At 36.1% G+C, this 23,480-nt stretch overlaps 2 protein-coding genes across 10 annotated transcripts in view; both read left to right on the top strand.

The window, feature by feature from the left end:
* Positions 1–14,926, top strand: part of JAKMIP1 (janus kinase and microtubule interacting protein 1) — a 100,441-nt gene extending 85,515 nt beyond the window's left edge. For 2 of the 4 annotated variants that reach the window (XM_035326484.1, XM_035326482.1), the window contains 3 exons: positions 11,197–11,262; positions 12,476–12,520; positions 13,831–14,926. In XM_035326484.1, coding sequence (XP_035182375.1) covers positions 11,197–11,262; positions 12,476–12,520; positions 13,831–13,863 — 144 coding nt within the window. In that variant the 3' untranslated portion in view covers positions 13,864–14,926. Of the gene's footprint in view, positions 1–11,196; positions 11,263–12,444; positions 12,521–13,830 lie in introns of all 4 variants that reach the window. The other 2 variants (XM_035326485.1, XM_035326483.1) reach the window with 1 other exon arrangement.
* A 118-nt stretch (positions 14,927–15,044) lies between these two features.
* Positions 15,045–23,480, top strand: part of C4H4orf50 (chromosome 4 C4orf50 homolog) — a 79,399-nt gene continuing 70,963 nt past the window's right edge. For 5 of the 6 annotated variants that reach the window (XR_004751033.1, XR_004751032.1, XR_004751030.1 and 2 more), the window contains exons 1-5: positions 15,045–15,954; positions 17,065–17,121; positions 18,249–18,400; positions 18,858–18,996; positions 20,998–21,696. Coding sequence is in view for 1 of the 6 variants with exons in the window: in XM_035326481.1 (XP_035182372.1) it covers positions 15,928–15,954; positions 17,065–17,121; positions 18,249–18,400; positions 18,858–18,996; positions 20,998–21,696 (1,074 nt within the window). In the remaining 5 variants the exon portion in view is untranslated. The remainder of the gene's footprint in view (positions 15,955–17,064; positions 17,122–18,248; positions 18,401–18,857; positions 18,997–20,997; positions 21,697–23,480) is intronic. The other variant, XR_004751031.1, reaches the window with a different exon arrangement.

Here is a 23,480-nt window from a genome sequence, read left to right as displayed (position 1 = left end):
GGTATAGCTATAAAAATAATCTCTTAGAAAAAAAAAAGTATTTCAGAGCAATGCCATATGTTTCTGAAGTAGTGATATCAACTTCTTAATTAAGCAAGCTCTATTTACAGTTTAAAAAAAAAGAGAGTCACATGTCCAGATCTCCTGAAAAAAAGGTTGTGATTTTTTTCTCTGTTGAAATTAATAAATTTTAAAGGTCAAATTCTGCCTTATGTCTATCATGTAGGACCTAACTTGAAATATATTCCTGCTGATTTGGGTGTAGCTGTTTCTGGAGGAAGACACTGTGGAAAGTAACCAGAACCGGGCTCTAAATTAGGATAGATTAATTCACATTGCACTGTTGGCAGTCTTCAAACATGAGGAAAATGTATAATAGAATTTATTCTGATTTCATTATATGTTAAGTACAAAGAGAAATGAGAAAATCCTTGAAGGACAGCAGACTGATACACTTTCAGTTCCAAAAATTGTTGCTGCCAATCAGGAAGGATGTGAGAGACAGATTTTATTAATGTAATCCACTAATTTCCCAGAGCAGTCTTGTCTTTGTTTAAAATTACAAGAAAAATATTAAAGGTATGTGTGTTCACTGTGTCATCAGAAGGTGTAAAACTGATTTTCCATGAGTTGCTTTGTAGTCACTGTGCTAAACTGGAGTGGGGGGGGGTTATTCTAATTTGGTTTAGAATATTGTTGGGTGGAGCTCAGTTTTACAGAGTAAAGCAAACCATCACTTCATTTCTAAACCTGAAAATAATACCTCTGTGGAATGCTGAAAGCATCCAAATCCCAGCCTTATACAGTTGGAATATAGATGTAATTATTTTAACTATATTTTATTTAAACTGTAGCCTTTACTCCTATGACCAGGTTGGATTATTCATTGGTAATAAAAGCAGAAACTACCACTTTGCATGTTTTACTAGAAGAAGGTATAGCACAATCCTTTTTTCCAAAAAGGTGTAACTCAAACTGACTGTCACTGCCATAGGGATGGGTTCACTGCAAATGCAGTGCCTCAAGCACTTGTTTTCATGGGCACTGAGGAAAAGTCAGAAGCAGAAGGTAGGTGTTATTTCATCCTGAAATATCAAAAAGTCTGAAATATCTGAAATATCAAAATGAAATATCAAAATAGTTCGAAATCAGGAAACTCCAAACTCATTTCCTTTACTCTGTTTCTTCGCTCTCTCTCTCTCTCTCTTTTTTTTTTTTCTTTTTCCTTTTTTTTCTGTCCTGAGGAGCTAAATTCTTACTGCTTATAGATCAAGCAAAGCTATGGTGGATGCAATTCCTCACCGAGTTCTCTCCACTCTTTTGTAGGCAGGACAAATCTTTCACACTGCTATAATTTGTGATGTCTAGGGGAGCAGTTTGTTCTCAATCCCACAAGATTATCACTGTTTCTATCAGATTCTGAGCCATTCAGAAAACATGCTTTTGTTGTTTTATAGAGTTTTTGCTGAAAACCTTCATTTTAAAACATTAATTTGTTTAAATATTAATTGCTTGTGTGAAGTAGAAACCTGAGATTTGTTGCTTGATATATTACTGATTTCAGGTAATTTCTTGGATAAATACAGCAGCTCTGTTTCTCTTTGCTGTGTAATCTGTTATGGTTGATAGACCATCTTTTTGTCACCCAGGGAGAATTATTAGGGCTTAATGTTAGACTCTGAATGCTCTGGAGAGAGGCAAAGAGATGAAAGCTTACTTTATTGAATTAGAAGAAGATGCTAAGCTCAGCGTACCTTGCTGATAGGCATGAGGAGGTGTTGTCTTCCATTTGTCCTCTTTGACACATTGCTTTGTGCTAAAGAGAGCTTCGTTTGGCCAACAGCTCACAGCCTTTTCAGAGAATTCAGAAAGTAGGTCTAAGTTTTACTGAGGATATTTACACAACAGTAGTTGAGGAAAATCTCAGACAGTTTACTTCTAACCCTTTATAGATACTATCTGTTTGATGCTTCAATTTTAAATCTAAAGTGTCATGGTGTTAGCAAAGTTCATCCCCAGCTATTTGCATGCATCTTTACACAAAGAGGAATCCCTAGGGCAACCAGGGATCTTTTATTGCATTTTCTAATACTTGCAGTTGCAAAACATTGACTGTTCAGTATATGATAGATTACTGGTGATGGTGCATCTTTGATATTCATGAATGCTCTTGAGGGCATCAGATACCATAGATACCATTACTAACTGTAATCTACAGTCATCGAGTATATCATGACTAGGTTAATCATAGTTGACCTGTGGTATTGATTTATATTGCAGGAGTGAATGTTGAGTCTTTCAAGCCATCGTTGCTGCTATAACAACAGAAGTACAATAAACTTTGGTGATTTCCCACAGATGACATGATAAATGAGGGTTAATTTTAGTAATTTTATATGTGTATCCTACAATGTTTCATAACATATGTTTTCTATACAGCTAGGGTTCGGATCAAATCATGTCTGGTTTGCTAACTGCTTTACCAATGCTACTTATCTGCATAAGTGATGATAGCAGGGCTGGTCCAACACCTGAATATATCTGAATACCAGTTATACCAAGTATATCTGAAAAGTCTTCTCCCTTTGTCCTCAAAGAGGTGTTATTCAGACTCTTGTCTGAAGTTTGAATGCTGAAATCCTCTCATCTGAAATCCTAAATGCCCTGTGTTTCTTTGTGGGAGCTGAGGAAAGATAATTCTAAAAAAAAGAAAGTGTACTAAACTCTGTTACAGAAGTGGAGACTAAATGTATTTTCATATGCACAGTTCATACATATATCATAATTATTTTAATGGAAATTTGCTATTTAAAAATACAAGAGTATAAAATAATCTAATGCTAAATAAATATTATAGTTTTTAATTTTATTATTCTTATTATTTACCAGATAATGAGTCTGGACTGACAAACAGTCAATTTTCATATACTGACATGGTTTGTCTTCTGAGTTCCCATAGAATATCCTTATCCATATCCTTTCTGTATAGATATAAAGCTCATATGGCTTTAATTATTGTTTTACCATAATGAAATGAGCAGTACATTCTGCTGCTAGCTATCAGTGTAGGACGTAGTTTTATCATAGCATAAATTGAAAGACTCTCAGTGCTAAAAAAAATAATAAAAAAATAAAAATAAAGCTTACTTATAAATATTAAGCCATATCTTCACATGAAAATAATCATTCAGTATCAGCTAATAATTAAAGTTTATTTTAATTGAAATGCATTTATAAAATTCACTGATTTACTGCTAGGACCAATGTAATTGAATACATATTAACGTTCATGCTGAGATGCATCAGTGGAGCTGCTAAAAGATTCATTCTCCTCAGGAAGGCAAATAAAGAAATTACAAATGCATAATAAAGATTAACAAGAACAACTCTCCTACTTCAGTAACAGTTAATTGGATTATCATGGCTGAGATTACAGGACATGGAAAAGAATGAAGTTTTTGCCTGCTTTGTAAAGAAATGTGTTGATGAGATTCAGAGAAGTATAGTATATCGAAAAATGAGGTATTATTATTATATTCAAATGTCTGAAATTTATATTAAGTTTTTGATCATAAAGTAAAACAAGATGGCAACAGAAATAGCTTAAGCTATTTATGTTACAATGTGCTTGCTCATTTCCTTATGTTCATTATGCAATATCACATCCTAGGAATATGGGACTGAAGGGAGCATTTGGATTCCTGAGTCCAGGCCTGTTACAGTAGCAGATACAACAGCTTGAGTAAATTCATCTAGCAATTACCCATGTAAATTGTATTGTAAGCACAGTAGGGTCTTTTAAACAGCTGTTAAAATGCATTAGATCTAAATACATATATTTATATTTCATTAAGAAATTTTATCCATCAGCTAAGTGATTCAAATAATAGCTAAAGGCATAGCAGTTTATATTCATCTTTGTTTAAATTTATACATATAACATAGTTATGCTGTTCACATTATTAAATGTCTTACATACCTGTGTTCTAATATCGTTGAGGTGCTGGTTAAATGAAGCAATATTGATTCTTCCCTATGTTGGATTGATAAAATATTTCACTTGCTAACTTTTGCTGCAAAATTAGATACATTCTTGATCACTTGCTGGATTCAAAGATTCAAAATATCTTTTACATCTGATACAGTTCATTCATGGTGCATATTCTGTAAATGCGTATCAACCTGAACCTTTCAGACATTTCAGAGCCAGGGCTGTAAGCAGCTTAGCAAATCCTTCTTTGTCTGCTTTGTGCTAAAATTATCAAATTGTTTTCTTGGATTTGCTGATGAGTGTAAATCCAATAAGAATGAGTCACAGGAACTATTAAGGTGATTTCTATGCCCCCTGTTTAGTACGATCTTGTGTTTTCACAATTATAGTAGCATGGCAAGAAGCTTATTTTGCAGGCAAATAAATTAATTTTCTTGGTGTCACTGTCAGTAAAACAATGTGTTCATTCATATGGGCGCTTAACTTACACACTTATCTAGAAAACAAGAACATAAGTTCTGAAGCTGGATACTAAAAGAGGGATGAAGTATCATTGTTTCAGCAGCTGAAATTTGCCACAGAAGTTCCTTTCCTGTAACATTTTCCTCAGTTGGCAAAGCTCCTTGAGAAGCCATCCAAGATGTCGGTTCAGGGCTGTGAACAGCTGGCTAATGCCATGAGTGAATTGTAAAGGACAAAAGGCTTAAATAAAGAAGTCCCACTTCATCTAGTGTGCATTCAGTGCATACTAGACAGTGCGCATCACTGTCCAAAAGCAGAAAACACCAGAATTTTCAGAATCTGCTAACAGGAAGGTAACTGGGAGAAGGGGTAAAATACCTGAATGCATGGAATGGACTACGTAATTGTAGAGAAGCATACTACATTTCTTATAGGAATCAGAAGTATTGTAAAAGAAAAATTCCCACATTATGGTTAGTTGGTAAGGAAAATTTGAACCTAGGTTCTTAGAAGCAATTCTTTATATCTCAGATCTTTCTTCGTAAAGCTGAAGTTCCTGTGATGCCAGACTCTCAAAATGATGACAAATCATTACTGGGATGATTTATTACCTCCAGAAGAAAAAAATGATGGCTCAGTGACTGCAATCCAGGGCTCACTGAGCTCAGGCAAAGGATTTGCATTTATTAAGTGCTCCTTTCGAATTGGAACTATATTCATGGAAATGGTACTTAATATAGATGGATTGCTATTGCAACACCAATTACACGTACATACTTCATGTGTACAGTGTGGGAATGTAATCAGCTTTTTTAAAAAAAAAATTTTTTTTTTCTTTTCTGTTAAAGCATTCAATGATAAGAAGTAACCGAAGTGCAATGTTATCATTTTCACTACTAGCTTCATTATTTGTACTTCTTTGATCCTTAATGCAAGCTGAGTTTTTGAAGCCAGTGCTATTGGAATTTATCTATTACTGAAAGCAGAGTAATATTCTGAGGTGCATATCCATCATCTTACTGCTGCATTTCACATAAATCTTAATTCCTCAGATGGTCCAGAGATGTTTATCTCCTTGAAGCTGCAGTATAGGCATGGGAGCTAGACCATACTAAAAACTTAAGAAAATTCCCTTTTGAAATTAGTATGTAAATTCCCTTTTGAAGTCAGCAGCATATCTAGCTGCTTCTCCATGAACAATGTGTTAACATCATATTAGACCTCATCTGTTTTGAATGGTCTGCAAGGAACCCATTGCCTTTCTTTTTTTTTTCAGCTTTTAAAACTATTATTTTTGTACCTATGGGATTCCTGACAATAATGAACTTGCATCTGGTGTTATCTAGACTTTTGCTAAGTTTGGATGTATTAGGAAAACAACCATTATCTCTAGCAAAAATATCCATCTGTCAGGAAAACTGAGATGTGGGTGCAGAGACCCCTGAATTGGTTGGAACTGCAGGGACCTCCTTTGGTGCATTCTGAAGTCTCTGTCGAGCCACCCTGCTTCTGGGACCTCACGTTAGCCCTGGCATAATGCTGCATAAACCCGCGTGTCTGCTCTTTTCAGATGTGTGCTGGTTACTTTTTTTCATGAAGTGTTGTCACCAAAGTAATAAGGCATCGTGGAACTGGCTATGCTTTGCAGCAGCCAGCTAGGTACGGTAATGTTTTGTACTCCCATCTTGGTATCTCATCTCTCTGTTATCTCAGAAATTATGAGTTGACTGTCAAAAATTCCCTACCAGTACTGGAAGCTGTACAGCAAGGACACTTGCCATCTAAACTTACAAAAGTGAAACAATTGCTTAAGTGAATGATTGCACTTCAAAGCATACATCCTATTTCCCAGAAGCATGAACTTCCCATCGTGAGGTGAAAGGAAGCAACAGTTATGAGATTTGGGAGGAATCTTCTGTGCATTTGGAAGCTTGTGCCAAGAAAAAAAAAATGATTTCCTGTTTTGGGGCAATTTGACAGCCCTTTGTGTCTGGAAGTTCTCCAAGCATGGAACTGGAGAGGAAGGGCAGTATATGACCAAGGCAGTCAGTGAACTCTCTTCATACACTTGGAATTGACTGATGTTAAATTTCCCGTTTACGGCTCTGTTTAGTTAATTAATATAATAAATATGATAATATTGTTAAAGCACCCTTGTTAGGGGTGCTTTAGCAATGTTTCAGTCATATGCCTATCACTAAACTACAGGCCTCCAAAGAAAATGTATGCTTTCACTGCCTTAACTTTCTGGATGCTCTCTCTCTTATGAAACTGTTTGCTTTTTGTCCTTTAGGGTGTGTTCCATGAGGCTGAGTGCCATCTGCTTTTGCTAAAGTATATACAATTACTCCTAAAAATAATTTATAATGGATCTTAGAAGTCTGTTCAAATTGCACTTAAGTGATAAGTAAGGCATATATATTGTCCATCTTCAGTTTGCTTTTCCTATGGCTGTCTGGAAATGCAAATGGTTTTAAAGATGAGCCTCACTGCTAAATGAGCTTCGTTTGCTGTTCCAGCATAGCCTGGCTGGCAGAGCCATCTGCTGTTAGCTTGGCATTGCAGCAAGCCCTACTGCTCCCTGTCTGCTTGCAAGCACCTACTCAGAAGCGGCAACAAACTTCATTGCTAATGGAAGTCTGATTTGTCAAGTAGGTTCTTTCCCTACTAAAATGGATGCTCAGCCAGTCTTCTTTCCACACCTCAGGAGACCTCTATGTGGGGGAAGTACTGACAAGGAGTATTCATAGATCTGCCCATCCATCATCCTGAAGTTTTGTGAACTTTTATTTGCTGTTGCAGTATAATGAATGGTAGATTTGTATTCATTATTTTGGCAGGTTGGATGTGAATGCAGGTGAGGTGGGCAGCATTAAGAATCCAAGCATCTCTTTCACGGTTATGTTCCTGTTACACTGTTTCTGACTGTGGCTCTTTGCCTACAGTCATTCCTTTGTATGGCTTCATGACTTGACAGCACAGTGTTATTCTCATGAACCCATCAATCCGCAAAAGGTGCACTCATGTGACTAATGGGCAGCTAGGAACCGCAGGAACCCAGCAGAACACTACTGCACTTGTCCCTGATCCTCACTGTGACCGTGGCCAAATGCTAGTGGAGTTACTGGAAACATAAACACCGTCATGCTTTTGGATTGTCTATACATGTCTTCTGTCCCTTTCTAATAATAATAATAATAATAAAGTAAAATAATGGTCTTTGGGTCTATTCTCAACAAAGCCTTCTCGGTGTTTTGAGAGGAGGGTACCATAGGTTTTGTGGCTTCCTCACGCAGTCTGTTCTCTTGAAAATGCACTGGATTTACTCTGTGAAGTTCCTGAAAGCCTTTTTCAAGGCTAGAGATGAATGGATCTTTTAGAGTGCAACAGTTATACCTCTGCATAACACAATAGGAAAAGCTTGACTTACTGATCATCAATTTGTGCCCTGAATCATGATAGTAGGTAGAATGTCTTGATAACAATAAAATATCTCTGCATGATTTGTTGTCACAATTGTGCTTTTGCAAACATAAACAAATCAGAGTTCATTGAAAGCAACTCATCAGGTGCTGAAGACCTAAGAGTGAGTCCACAGCTTCTTGATTGCTAATAGTACTTGCAAATAAAAGGAAGAGAAGATAAAGATGTAAGTGCTTATATTGAAACTCAAGCAGTCCTGCCTTTAGTCTTAATTAGGATGTGAAATTTCTGTATAATTTCCTTCTCAGTGGTTTAATATAACTCTTGACTGAGGGACATCTGTTGCTGCTTCTAGAAGATACTATTTGTTAAAGCTATATTTATTTTATGTAGCTTATGTATATTTTTAAGTCATATTCTGCAAATTATTATATTTATGTGATCAAGATAATGCTATAAATACAGAGAGGCACAAAGGGGAAAAAAAATGATTTTTATGTTACCTACTGTACATAGATGTAAATCTGTTTTGTTTTTCCTGTTAATATATTGCAAAGATATATCTGTATTTTTAAAGTCATGTTTGCAGTTGAGTGGAAATAGATAACAGTCAGATTTTTCAGGATATATAAATAGCTGAGCTAGGCTGGTTATCTGGCAGTGCTGACAGGGTATTGACTGAAATAGTTACGCCCACTTCATCCCCCTGCATAATCTTCCTACCACACTCCAGGGGAACACAAGTAAGCAAATGCAAGTAAACAACCCCAAGCTCTTATACCTGGTGGAAAATTCCAGCCCACTGTTAAATTTTAGAACTAATTCTGCGCCATGGGATATATCCACCCTGTTTATGTCTGCCCTACTGACATACACCTAGTCATTTTGAAGATTTTATGTAGATGGATTTTCACTGCTAAGAGGTGCAACCCTATGTGTTTTCCCTTTAGATTCCTAGGTTATCTTTGTATTTAAACTGATTCTTGGCAAAGTGTATTTTTTTTTTTTCACCATAAAACTGTTCTCTGCTTTAGTCTCACCAAGTTTAACAGGTTATGACAGGTTATAGGTGAGAACTGCAAAACAGAAATCTCAGCCCTTATTTTTAGAACTTTTCGTAATAGCTGAAGAGAATAACTGAGTAGCTGGAATCTTTTGAAAAGATTAAAAATTCATAAGGGAGTAATAACATCTCAATTTTTACTTAATTAACAGAATTCCCTAATCTGAAAAAATGCTATCTAATCCTAAATAAAATATTCTTTTATAGAAGAACACTTACTCAAAACCCTGAGGTGAGGAAGCCACCAGATGTTTGGGGACTTTTTTTTTTTTTTTTTTCTGGAGGCATTTTCTCAGCACATATTGAAACAATAGCTCACACAATATGTCTTGAAGGTGAAAATGATGTTTAAAATTATTATTTCTCTCCACTTACCTCACCATGTTCAAATTTTGTCACAGAGCATGGTAGGGCCCCCAGAATGTAGAAGTCTGTCACTTGCATGTGGTATGTGGTTTTAAGTAGGAATCAGCAGAACGTAAATCAGTGGGAGGGAAATAGGAGTGTAACCTGATGGACCAGACTTCTCAGAGACACCTGCCTATTTCTCATCCCGTGGCTTCTTACAGTTCTTGTAATATTTCTGGTACGTACAGTATATGAAAATAAGTGCTTGAGAGATAGATATACCTCAAGCAGGGAGTAGAAGAAGTATAAATCAGTTCAGATGTAACAGAGGGAAAGTGAAATTAATACAGCTGTGCTCCAGGCATTTTTCAGCAAGGCTGCATGCACTTGTGTCACATGGCACTGCTTTGTGCATTTGTATTATCTGGGGAAATCTCTGAGCAATGCAGCATGATACAAGGGAGGGGCTGATTAACTTCTTCCAACTGCACAATGTGCAAAACAACCCTTGAAGCAAAGTCTTTTCTTTAAAAAACAGCAGCAATATGAAAGCTGTTGTTTGTGACCTGCCTGCAATATTTGGGTGGAGAGTAGCATGCCTGGGCAAGGTGAGCTTGTGGGGTGAGTGTACCTCATCTTTGGGGTAGTTCCAAATTAGATTCCCAATGCTGAAACCAAGTGCTGTGGTTCCCAATGCAATACTGAGCTGTCAGTGGATCCACTGCTGCTGTTGGGACTGTTGTGGGTTGCTATGGGTGTGGGGCATTTCCCACCATCGGAAGCTTTTGACTTGAATGCAGATGATTGACTATTAAGTCGTCAGTTAATCACACCAATTTATAAGTAATGCCTGGGTGCTCTTCTGAAAGAGATGCTGTTCAAAAGAATTTGGGAGTAATAAAATAATTTGGGAGTGGTACACAGCTCCTGCGTTAAATTTGCTGGCCTGGGCATAGAAGTTAGACTATAGACTAGATGATAATTTCCCTTTTAAAGTTCATGAACTGCTAATTACCTTAATTTCTGTAGGCCAGGCAAACGTCAGGTAATTAATCCTGAAAAAAAGCTGATAGATTATAAAGTCTCTCCTTGATTTCCAGGGCAGATCCCAGGTTTCTGCCTATTAAAAAAAAAAATATGAAGCTAGTTCATAAAATCTGTAAGAAGTTCAATATGCTAATAGTGTAATAAAATGCATCCTTTTAGTCTAGAAGCCCAGAACATAATAATATATATATATATGTATATATATATATATATATATATATATATATAAAAGGAATTTATAAAAAGGAAAGAAGGGGGTGGAAATAACGTAGGATGTTCAGACTCAACCACAGTCATATTTTTGGAGATGCTTTGTAGAACTGAAAAAAAAACAACCATTACAAATGGGGAAAGATACATTGGAGACGTTCCCTCTGACTCTGGTGGGAGATTGTCCTGTTAATGGAATGGGTTTGAACGTCTGAGTGGCATCTTTGTGGTGAACTGAAAACCTATGTGCTGGTATATTTATTTTTCTGGTATAGTATAAATGTGCCAGAACCATAATTATGTTTTATAGGAAAAGTGAGTTACAATAAAAAGTAATAGTATAATCTGCTGACTGTCTAGGTAGTAGAAAACCTTCTGGGAGTTGCAGAGTGTGTAGTTGTGTTGTACTTGGAACTGTGGTGCTATCTGTTTATATATGTTAAATTTACAATTTATGAGTGGTGAGATTAGAATTCCTGATAGTAAATATGATGGCCTGAAGGTGCATCTTGTTTAAATGCTATGGTTTTGTTGAAACATGGAGCAATCCTGCCATCAGCATGTCCAATATAACTGAACAGGAAGTGTTACATTAATAACATGTTTTTTTTTAAGTAGATATTATAAGTTTTATTTCACTTTTTTGTTTCAGCGGATTCGAGAACTAGAAGATAAAATAGAACTTCAAAAGAGGCAACTCAAAGAAATTGAGGAAAAGGTAAGTAAATGCCTGGGCAATGCCAATGTTCCCTCCTCCTTCCCCTTACTAATTTATTTTTCCCAGTTATGTTGATGTTAGTAGTATTTAACCTAATATCGAGAGATCTATTTTAATACAAGAAACATCAAATCTGAAGTACAGTACTGTATTAAATGAGGTAACCAGAAGCTGAAATGAAAACTGGTTATCAGATAAAATGAATAATGTTTTCTTTACCTTAATGTTGAATTAGCAGGATTCTTCATCATTTTCTGATATCCTTCTACTCCTGGTTGGGTGGAGGACTTCCTTATATCTGTATCATATTTAACTTTTTTCTTAGAGATTAAATCTCTTTCTGAATTTGACTGCCTGAAGGAAATTTCTGTTGTCAGAGAATCAATGAGTGATACACTTCTACTTCATTGGTCTTTTGAAGGTTTAATATGTCAGTGGATAGAGACTGGCATCTACTTGCCACTGACACTGAGCACAATGATTTCTTGTGGAGGGAAATCCTTTCTTTTGAAGGAGCAGCAGTTTGTAAATCTAATGCCTGTTACTGGTTGTAGCCAAGGGCAGCAGGTCACTTATACTTACTTTGTCATGAGTATGGCTTTTTATTCGCCCCTAGGAATGTATTCAATTTTTAAGTTTTATGTAAAATTCTGTCAAATCAGAAAATAAGGGAGGTAGTATTTTTGCCCTATGTACTCTTCAACAAACTGTCCTGCTTCCAAAGGCTATACATAACAATAATGTAAAATCTCAGTTTTATTCTTCCAGCCAATATATGAGGAAAAAGTGCCATTTAAACCCTTCATGATTTTCTCATAACTGATTCTCTGCCCTTTTAGTTACATTTAGTTTGTGCCCTCGGCTGGGTAAGTCTTGATTCAGGCAAGATTTCACAAATGTAATTATAAGTACATGTTTGACTACATTACAGAGCCAAGCCTGATGTTTCTGAAGTTTACATAATCCACAAATGTTGCCCTCAAACACTGAATTTTGTACCTTGTACCCTCTTGTACCCTCTTTTCGGAGTAAGACTGGTATACTGTGTCTCTCAAATCAACTCAATTAATATTGATGTAAGACTAACTGCTGTAAAATTATGTTATCGGATTTCATATTACATATCTTACATCTGTTTTCTTTTCTTTTTTTTCCTCATTTTCTTTCGATCTTATTTTATAGTTTTTGTTCCTTTTTTTGTTTTTTTCACTAGCATTCATTCTGTGGCCTTGATGACACAACTGAGCCAAGACGTGTGGTTGGTATTCTTTATATTGTTTTGTACTCAATTTTTAACTTCTAGATTTTGCTATGTTTTAAGAATCATCTATATAAGACCCTGATGCTCTCTCTGGGAAGGCTTTACTGATTTTGCTTGCACATAGAGGAAGGGTCACCTTTAAGATCCAAATTGGATGCCTTCAGTTAGCTTCCCGCAGGAGGTCATTCAGTTTTCAACAAGATATGATTTTGCATTCTAAGATATTGACTGCCTGAACTACAATGGGTTCTTCTCAGTTCTGTAGAATGGGTACATTTTAACCGAAAAGTTCAGCTATTACTATAGGATCATACCTTCTGTCATGCAAGAAAATGGAATATGACTGACCTTCTTGTGCCCATGCAATATAGTAAGGATGAGACTAAGAAATCTGCATGTGTCTCCCTTCAAACACAACCATCATTCCCACTACCCTTTCCACAGCGTGCTGACTCTTTCAGCTCAATGCAAAAGACCAAGTGAATTTCTGAATTTTAACTGAAGATATGCAATATTTTTACTTTTGTATGTTTTCAATTATTTTTCTTCATTGAAATCTGTTTTGAATTACATTCATGGAAACTGCTTATAGTAAGAGATTGTGGTCAATTTAGTCAACACATTTATAAGCTTCTGTGAAGTACGATATGATGAAGCATGATGACAACAGTCAATCCAAAAAAATATATATATATATATATATTTACCTTATATGAAGCCTGAACCCTTATTATCTTCTGCCCAGACTACAAGTACTTTTGAAAAATCAGTCCTGTATTATGGCGTCTTTTACAAGTTTATTCAGCTCCTGGTAAGCCCTGCTATTCAGTTCCTCTTGGGAACTGGCTCAACATCTTCCATTACTAGCATTGCTGCATAGATTTTATGTTTTGAAATGAAACGATGATAGATGCTGGTGGGTATAATATAATGCAAGTATTACTGACTTGCTACAAGTGCAGTAGCTTTCTTTTGATTATTAGATGGGTATTGAAAATTAGGTGAAATTCAGCTATATTTTTTACAATTTTTAAACCCTTCATTTTGATTTTTCCTTTATTTTGTAAAAACATAAAAATAAAAATAAACAACATAAAAATAAAAAAAAAGACCATATGATTATAAAGATGTGTTCGAAGAAAGGGGATGGTAGTTTTGGTTCTGGTTGTTTTGAAGCTAACATCAAACTTTTGAGAAGAGATTGTGATGGGATGAACACCAACACTTATTCCTAAATTAATTTTGTCTATCTGAAGCTGAGAATATTTTCTTTCCTTTTTTTTTTTTTTTTTTTTTTTGTTATACAGGCTATTAAAAGAACCTATGGAGTGAACAGCTGAGTCCACGTGCAAAAATATAGAAAATATTTATTGAGCAGCTTTAAATTGGTGCATTTTTTTCATAAAACTGTTTGCATAATACTTGAAGCTGCAAAATATTTGAATTTAAAATTAGAGATTTTTTTAAAGATATAGCTTCAAGCTGGAATGATTTAATAATCAAATAGGGACCAGCACATCATAAACACTGGAAAAAAAAAGTCTAAACAGAATTTACACTCATACACCAATCAAATACTGGAAAAAAAATACAAGTGCAATTACTGGCTGCTATGTGAACTGTTATCTACCAAATGGTTTTCTTACAGTACTGAGATCTTTGTCTCCATTCTGCATGCTTTCAGCAAATGTTGTTTTCATTTCACCCAGCAAACACAAAATCTCCTTTTTAATATCTATATAAAAAGCTAAGTGTTTGACAATGAGTTCTCTATAGTAAATAGCTGACAGAATAAAAAACAAGACAAAAAACAAAACCAAAAACTATTGTAAGTTGGAAACAAATAGAGATTTAGAGCCCCACAGTGACAAAATTAATATTAATTTCAAAAGTTGGAAATCCACAGATGGAGAAGAGATGAGTTTTAAAGAAAAGGCAAAATAGAAGATTGAACTAAGAGATCTTTGAAGTGGATAAGAGCTGCATGGGAGAAGTGAATTTTTTGAATGTTTCTTGAAAATTAAGGCAATAACTTGTAAAAGTAGCCCTGGGAGAACAGAAGATTCTGAGATGGACTGGGAAGTCAGGAAAACAGAACGAATAATATTCTGTGCTCAGTTATCTCATCAAGAAGAAAAACGGGCTTGAAGAAACTGATGTGTAGATGAATATGATAAGCACAGAAATAGTTTGAAAGAAATATTTTGAAAAGATGGTATCCTCCTGAAAGAAAGTTGATGTTTGCCATCAGGAAGTAAAATAGCACAACCTCAGCCAGTGAAGTTGAATTTACACAGTCAAGGACATTGACTACCTGAAATGCAAGAAAATTTTGGGGTGAAGCACAGACTGAAAAAAATGGAAGTTAAAAAGAGTTGTTTAAGGTGGAGAATGGTTAGAAAATTCAAGAAGGTTAGCCTTTTCTTTCAAAAAGAGAAAAGCAAATTGCTGTTTCAGAGCTGGAAAGACAATATGGAGAAAGAGGTAATTTTAATTATTTCTGGAATGTAGAGGCAAGCAGACAATATTAAAAGCACAATATTTAAAGTTTCTCCTCTTAAGCATTTTCTTGAAAATCATCTCTGTGTTAAAAGGGCTATGTGCAAAACTACAGAGAGACAAGTCTGCTCCCATGGATGCACTGAACTCCAACACAAATGCAGAGTGGAATGATGGTTATGATAATATATCAGATAAAGTGAAAATTATGATTGAAAAAAAATAATACGAGGCAAAGAACAATCAAGGCAGCACAAAGAAAGCTAGGGAAAAGATGTATCATAGCAACTGCATATCTCACTGTTGGAGGTGCAGGAAGCAGCCTCAAAAGAAGCCAGTTGTCTCAGATAATATTTTTAGGCTCTGAAGTAAGATCAGAAATGTAGTCTTCATGAAGAATCACCAGACAAGGTCATTCATCTGCTGAAGGAGCTGAGGCACTCAACAAGATTAATTCAGTCAGATGCAGCAAACTGTGGCTCATGAGAGGATCTGAATAGTCCTGTTTCCTTACACAAAGCACAATTTAAGTTAGAAATGATCAAGCCGGTCACAAGGATCATGCAAAAGTTTGGAAACTCTATGCCCAGAAGAATGTGTTGCTCACAATGTTTTGTTCAAAAAGAAACAAGCATTTAAAGAATGTGTTAAAGCTTTTAGCAGTGTGATGACAGAATGTGGAAAAATTAGAGGTCTTCACTGCAAAAGGAAAAGTTTTGTCAGAACTCTGAAGAGAAGGACCATAACCAGAGACAGTCCGAGCTTTGGATAACGGAACCAGGTACCAGTGATGGAAAAGCAATTGGAAAGTGAGATTAGATTTACTTGGTGAAGAAACACTTACTTCTACTAAATATGTTTGCTCATCACTGCTTTGGAAATTGAACCAGAAGCATAAATGTGGGATGGTCATTCAGCATGTGGCTGCAATGGTAAGTGCTCAGCAAAGACAGGAGATGGTCTTGTTACAACGTGGAAAAGGTATGAACAGTTTTTATTATCTTCTATGCATTTCATTATATTGTAATTCAGACATGACAATTTTCTGAAAGAAACTGGCTGATTTGGGTGAAATTTTCCATGACATTCATGATGTTTTTATTCTGTCCTGAGCTAGCAGGACTGTAGTTTTGCAAAACTGAAGGCAACATTCCAGTCTTGCTATCCATTGCATGTTGCTATCTACTATAAAACTGAGAACAGGTATTATGTACTTGGTTATATCCAGTCTTGGTTATTATGTACTAACTGGTTATATCCAGTCTAGGGTATAATGTGCTAGCTGATTGTATTCAGTCTAAGGAAGATGCTGTGCCAAATTATTACTTTCTGTGACACAGATTTTAAATAATCTCTCCCAGCTGTATAAGCAAAGAAGGGAACGATGAGTTTCTGATTTCTGAGATCAGTTGTAACAGCTTTGCTCATCTTATGTTGAAGTACTCAGTGCTTTTCAGGATGAAGCATGAAAAGCATAGAAACCTCCTGGATCATGGGGAATTAAAAGACTTTAGAAATTGTTCTACTAACTTTCGTGATATTTATATCAGTGACTAAAAGTTCACATATAAGCAAGAACATACAGTAGAAATATGTGGGTAGAAATCAGTGTAAAGATTTTAAGTGCTGGTTCATTTCCTGCCTGGTCTTTCCTCTTTTTTTTTTTTCTTTTTTTTTTTTTATCTGGTGGCTACTTTCTGCAAAATGTACCACTAAGAGTTTTTCCTTTTTCAGCTTATGAGTCATATATTAGGCTGGGGCACAGTTGAAAATCACATTAATTTAGCTTGCACTGTAAATTGTTAATGTGCAGAGTAATAATGTCTGCTATTACTACATTTATTTATTTTGTGGTAGTACACAGGGGTGCTTATTGTCTGGAAGCATGCTGCCTGTTCAAATTCACTTTAGAAATAATACATACAGAAATAATATTAGTGTCTCAAGGAGCTCAAAATCAAAGATTCTGTTTCCTTTGGCAAATTATACAGGCATGGGAAAACAAACAAACAAACAAACAAAACACATCCATATGCTTACAGGTCTTGGGAAACCAAGGAGGTACTTGGGCTGGTAAATCTAGAGAAGTTCTTCACTTCGTAAGTGTTTTGGTTTTGTTCTCCATGTACATGGATTTGTACTCCGTTTGCCTTTCCACACTTCTAGTTTTGAGTATCATGGCTTCTCAAGGGATTGAGGAGTGGCTGAATCTTTTCAGGTCCAGGTAGTAGACCTTGTGTAGCTGATATAAAGCCAAAGAGTGGTCAAAATAATACCATTTTATATAATTCACCATGGGTGCGAATAATACCTATCAAAACGTGGGGCAATAAGAGAACTGTTTATTATTTTTGCACTAATTTGATGTTATTTTTTAATCTTCAGTGGCGAAATAATGTTACTTTTTTTTTTTTTTCTTCTTAGTGCTGCAGATCCAGCATTTTTTAGACAACAAAACAAAATACAAAACAAACAAACAAGCAAAAGCACGAAAATGTAATTGCATTATTTTGTGACAAAGAGGTCCAGTCTTGGTGGCTGAATTCTAATTATAGGTCCAATCTGAAACCTATACAAATTTAGAGAAAACAAAGGCATTTCAGGTGTCAATTACTGGCCTATTTTTTAATGTGTGTATAAAGTGTATATAAATGAAGGTGAACTATGGGCTGAGGAACTATTGCTGAAATAGGTAAAGGAAAAGAAAAAACATCTTGACTTTGAAACTCCAAATTTGAAAGTTCCTCTTAGTCATAAATCTTCTCTCTTAAAATAATAAGAATATATTTATACAAAATAAGATCTTTTATGATAAAAGTACTCAGTTTTATCAACTTTTCTATTTAGTAGAAAATTATTTCCTTTTTAAAAGTTTGATACCTAATTCCTTCACGAATTAGTCTAATTGTATCTTTTATAATGATCTCATATTGTAAACTGAAACTCCTTTGAGTTTCACATGCTGAATTACTTTGAGGCTAATGAAATAAGACTCTCTCATAAATAATAAATGCTTTCAGAACTGAGGACTGTTCAACTGACCATCAGAGAGGCTTAGACTCATTGCATGCTTAGACTGCAATACATTGAGAATTTAATTTTTTTCATCATGGATCCTTCATCTGGGAGAGAACAAGAATTTTGTTACTGTATTAAAATGCTTAGTGATGAAGGTTATGATACTCTGAATTTTAATGTTAAAATTGATACTTCCTGGATTTTCCAGGAATTAGAAGATGCAAGCAAACCAGATGAACAATCAAACAGTGCTGAACAAGAGAATTTGAACCTCAGAATAAAAGAGCTGGAGAAATCGGAGCAAGAACTGAAAGGTATTTTAGAAGAATACATGGATTCAGATTCCATGCTAAGAAATAGGTAAATAAATTTATTTCTTTGCATTTAAAATTAACGTTATATGACAAATCTACTCTTCATTTTGCTCCATGTAGTGGATGTCAAAATGAGACCAGAGTTGTGGTTATCCTTAACAACTTACCATTGTTGCTTTGTATAACATGCCAAACTTCAGTGAACTTTGATCTTGTAAATGTATTTGCTTATGGTTTTCATATTAAACAAGCAGAGAGAGAATGAACATAGACACTGTCTTTAACAGCTTTGAGAGTCTCCAGTGAAATGTGCAAATCTTGAGACTCTTATTCATAATGAAGTGTTTATTAGTAGTAATCAAATATGTGTTACTATTTTTATTGTTGGGAGAAAAAATGAAAAAAAAAAAGATAACTAAATGCATTGCTGATGACAGCTTATCCATCTGGAGCTATACTGTTCAGTATTTACTCAGCAAAAATCGTCATTCTCAATATCACAGGATGAAAGAGCTGGAGCTGTCACACAAAACCCTTCTTGTGATGATTGATCAACTAAATGTGAAGGTGCACCTGGTTGAAAATGCAAATGTGCGTGTTAAGGGGAAACTGCGAGTCATTTCGGAGGAGCTGATGAACTTGGTAAGGAGGATATTGCTTCAAATGACCTAGTTTAGCTCCTCTTTGTGGTAATAATTTATAAGTCAATCTCATCTCCAGTGACCCGTCTTTTTTTTTTGCAGGCAATATATCATCTCAGCCTTGCTCTTTTTATATAACCAGAGCAATTAGAACTTTTTTGTTGTTTGTGCCTCACTTTGTGTTTCTGTAATGTTTATGACAGCACTGATATTGTTTTCATTTGAGCCCTTGATCTTTGGGAAATATGCTCTCACTTCCCTTTCTCCCCAAAACCCCATCAACCTATTCCTTCTCCATAAGTCAGACTTATCTTTCTGGCACCACAGTAAACGATTTTTTTTTCACACAACCCTCTCCCCTCTCCATGTGATACAGAAGCACATCACAGCCATCACAACCTGGTTCCTGTACAAAACACAGCTGCTCATCCTCTCATCTGATTCTTGAATTGCTCACATATTTTCAAGCTGGTCCCTGTCTGCTGTTGCAACCACTTCCATCTTCCTGCTAGACTTTGGGTCCGTGTAGCCTCTTCCAGCTTTCCCAGGTTGATGTGTGTCTTGCCTTTTTCCCTGTGATGTACGGTCTTGTGCGTTACAGCTCTGCAGATCACAGCCTGTGCAAGCCTTCCTCTGCAGGGTGCCCTTCTTGGAGCAAGCTCATTGCAAGGCACCTCCTACTGCTGATTTCCTTCCCTTGCAGCTGCCTCTCCCCTACATTTTGAAATTATCAGCTCCTCAGTGGAAAGCCCTCAGTTCTCTTCAGCAATCATAAATGCACAGGAATAAATGTTTATGTATCAGGAGGCTCAGTTGTTGTCTGATGACACATACAACAGACTTTTTTCCCCTAGTTTGCACAGCTCATTGGATGAATCCATTAAAATGGAGAAGGAATCAATGTTCTTCTGGGACAGTCTACAGTGAAACAATGTCTTTTAGTTCTGTTTATCATAAGATACGCTAGCATTTTATCAGCATTTTAAGTCAAGGTTTAATAATCTGACAGGAGACTAGCACTATGTGGTACAATTCATGAATATGAGCAATAGTCTTTGCTTTTCTGATTAAAAGTGAAATGTACTTTTCAAGATTCAGGAAGCTTATATTTTTATATGTTCCCATCAACAGTTAAGCAAACCAAAATAACAACCACACCTACCTGACTTTGTATAGCATTTCAGCCTGGTGTTCCTCCTGTCTTGTCCTTGCTGGTGAACACTTCTGATGGGAACATACCAGAGATCAAAAATATTGACCAAAGAAGTGCTTGAAGAAATACAGCAATATCTCTGTCCTTCAGTCTTGCTTAAAAGTTGACACAACTTTTGGCATTATGATACCGGTGGCTGTTTCTCTGCTCAGAACAAAGGCAGCAAGTCAATCTGCCTCTGCCTTTCATTGGCCTCTTTCACCTCTGTATGTTCAAGCACACTTTGCTGCAAATGAAAATACTAAAGTCTTTCTCAAACTGATTCAAAAGTCATCTGTTCTTTTCTCCTTTTACCATGGGTTCATAAAAGGAGCTGACAGATGACAGGTATGGGGAAGGGCAAAGGGCAAAAACCTGGTCTCTTACAAGTGCATCTTCTGTTTTCTTTAAAAGAAACACGGGTTCTCTGTCTGTAACATCTCAGTGCTGCATGAGTGTCAGTGAAAAGGATGTGTTATTGTATAGTTCAGAGCTGGTTGTATGAATTTTAGTCCAAGGTTTCTTTTGATTTAAAAAGCATTGTAAAACATGCAAAAGAAAGTTGCTATATTTTTTGCTTTGCTTCCTATATTTTTTGCTTTGTTTTAACTTTTGAGATGTTTCAGTGAAATGATCAAACAACAGATCAGCTTTACGCTGAATGTAGGATTTTACTGGCTTTTGAATATTTCTACTTTTCTGAGTTTTCAGGGAAAAAAAAATTAAAATTAAGAAAAAAATAAGAAAAATTGGGAGAGAAGAAGAGATTTGGTATTGAGATGTTAACCATACAAATCACTGAAATTGTAGGTTGAAAACCAAGAAAAGTCAGAGAAGAAGCAAAGGGGAAAACTACACTGGCTTCAGGAACAGCTGAAGACAAAAGAAGATGAAGTAAAAACCCAGTCAGAATATTTTGAGCACTACAAACAAAGGCAGAAGCGACAGACAACAATGCAGAGAGAAAGGGAATGTTACCTTCGGGGAGAGGTATCTAGGCTGGAAAAGCAAGTGTTAGATCTCAATGCCCATATTGCTCTTTTAACATCTGAGTTAGAAGAGGGAATGGTGCAGTGTCTCCAACAGAAGCTGGAATCAGCATCCACTGGGACTCAGGGCTATAAACTTTCTGAAATGGAAGTAACAGAATTGAAAACTTGCATTGAAAACATTGAGCATGACATGAAAAGCCATGTTGAGTCATTTCAGCAAAATCTGAAGTTCTTACGGGAAAAAGGGGAGGACAACAGAAGAGAACAGGCAGACCTGGTGACTGAACTCCAGTGCTCCCAGGACACTGAAGACTTTCTCAGAAGAAAATTGGAAGAATCTTGCAATTATGTTTATAATCTGAAATTATCTGAAATCAAACTACAGAAACAAGTGGAAGACCTTTTGGATGAAAACAGGGTTTTAAAAGATCAAGGTAGGGTGAAGTTAAAAAAGAAGGAAGAAAAGGACTCACAAAGGACTCACAGATTGGAAAATGGAGACAGCAGTGCTGACCTGGTAAGTAAATGTAAGGTGAAGTATAACAAACTTTTATATTTGTATCACCTCAGATTACACCTGTAATTAGGTGTAAAAAGGAGATGCAAGACTGGCTTTTTCCTTCCTGAATTTCTTTCCTTTATTTCTGTTGATGTATTAGAACTTCAGTGTCTAATTCACACCGACTGGAATCAGTAGTTGGAGTTTCATGGCATCACTGCTTTTATTAGGTGCACACTGAGGGCACTTCACAAATCTTGTTTCCTCACATTTTAAAGTGATGTGCCCAAGGAAAAAGGTCTCAGTTGGCACCTGAAAGAAAGCCCAGGGGAACTTCTAAGACTCATGGACACCATTCAGAGGAAGAGTACACGTATGGTTGGGTGAGTTTTTACATCTTATTCATGCCTGGATGCTGAAGAAAAAAAGCATAACTGAAAATAAATCTTGGCTATGAGATCTGGATAATGGAAAACAAGGGAAGATGGATACCATATTCATGGCTGGGAGTGAGTTGGGATATTTGATGGTTTGCAGCTCCACATCATTGTGATGTGCTCTGAATACACTGAATGGGATTTCTTTGCTTCAAGCAGTTCACTCCAGCATTGCATGGGAAAGCTCTGCATTTACTGTAATATGGCATTCAGCCTCTGCCAATTCATTTTGCTGACAAAGAATAATTCTTTTCATGGAGAGGACTCAAACAAGGTTTTATTCTTTATGCACTCAGTTAGAGGGTATTTTTAGTCTGATGATTTGTTAAATAAAGTGAAATAAGTTAAGCCTCATGCTCAGCTATCCCATTCAGATTGTGACCTGATATCCCTAGAACTACCCAAATTTTAACTGCAATTAACAGAGAGGTAATGGGCATGAATAAAACCCCCTTAGTGTAGGAGGACAATCACACTGAATAATTCCAGGACTGGGAAAAAGTAGAGAAGATCCTTTGTGCATAAAAGCCTAGAAGAAATCAAGAAGATTTTAATCTGGCACTTGAACACATCTTAACAGAAGTAGTGTCTTGGTACCATTTCTGGCTCTATAATCCCAAAGAAGTGAGCTGTTTTTTTAGTGAGGTGTTTTGTTTGTGTGTGTGTGTGTGTGTGTGTGTATGCGTGTACCAGAAAACGATTGGTAAGATCCTTCTGCAGCGCATAGATGACCTCTACTTAGCTGCTCTGATTTGGCAGAAGGACTCACTGCTGTTGCTTATTTTTATGCATCACCTGAGCCAAGCTTAAGATAGTTTAAGAGAGAGTTGCAGTGGGTCATACACAAGTACAACAACCTAGTGTACTGTGAGGAGGCTGCCCAACTAAAATCAGGAGGGTAGAGGGCTTTCAGAGCCAGAGAATAAGTAGTGGAGAATTACTTTGTTTGAGAATATTCAGAAAGGGAGAAAGTATATGTTGAGTTATTTGAAGGTGTGAGAGAAGATGTATCAACTGACTAATAGCCTGAGACTAATCCAGAAAGTCTTCAAGAAATAGAACCAAGTCTCTTTCATTCTATGCTGTACCATGGTAAAAAGTTATATTTTTCTCCTTCACAAAGTTTACTAATAATTTCTTTTCCAACTATTCATTTATAGCTATGTTGTCTTAGGAGTTTATTGAGTTACCCAGTCTTTGGTATAAATGAACATGCCATAATGCATGCTAAGCCAGTGTACTTTGTTCTGATGTAGATTGTGTTCCTTAAATCCTGTACATAGCATCAGCAGCATCAAACCTTGTGTATTCTGCATTGCTGGTTGTATTTTCCTCCTTTTTTGGAACTGCTCTGAATTCACATGG

The sequence above is a fragment of the Oxyura jamaicensis genome, chromosome 4 (assembly GCF_011077185.1).
Source record: "Oxyura jamaicensis isolate SHBP4307 breed ruddy duck chromosome 4, BPBGC_Ojam_1.0, whole genome shotgun sequence".
NCBI lineage: Eukaryota > Metazoa > Chordata > Aves > Anseriformes > Anatidae > Oxyura > Oxyura jamaicensis.
This window is presented reverse-complemented; position numbering and strand designations above follow the sequence as displayed.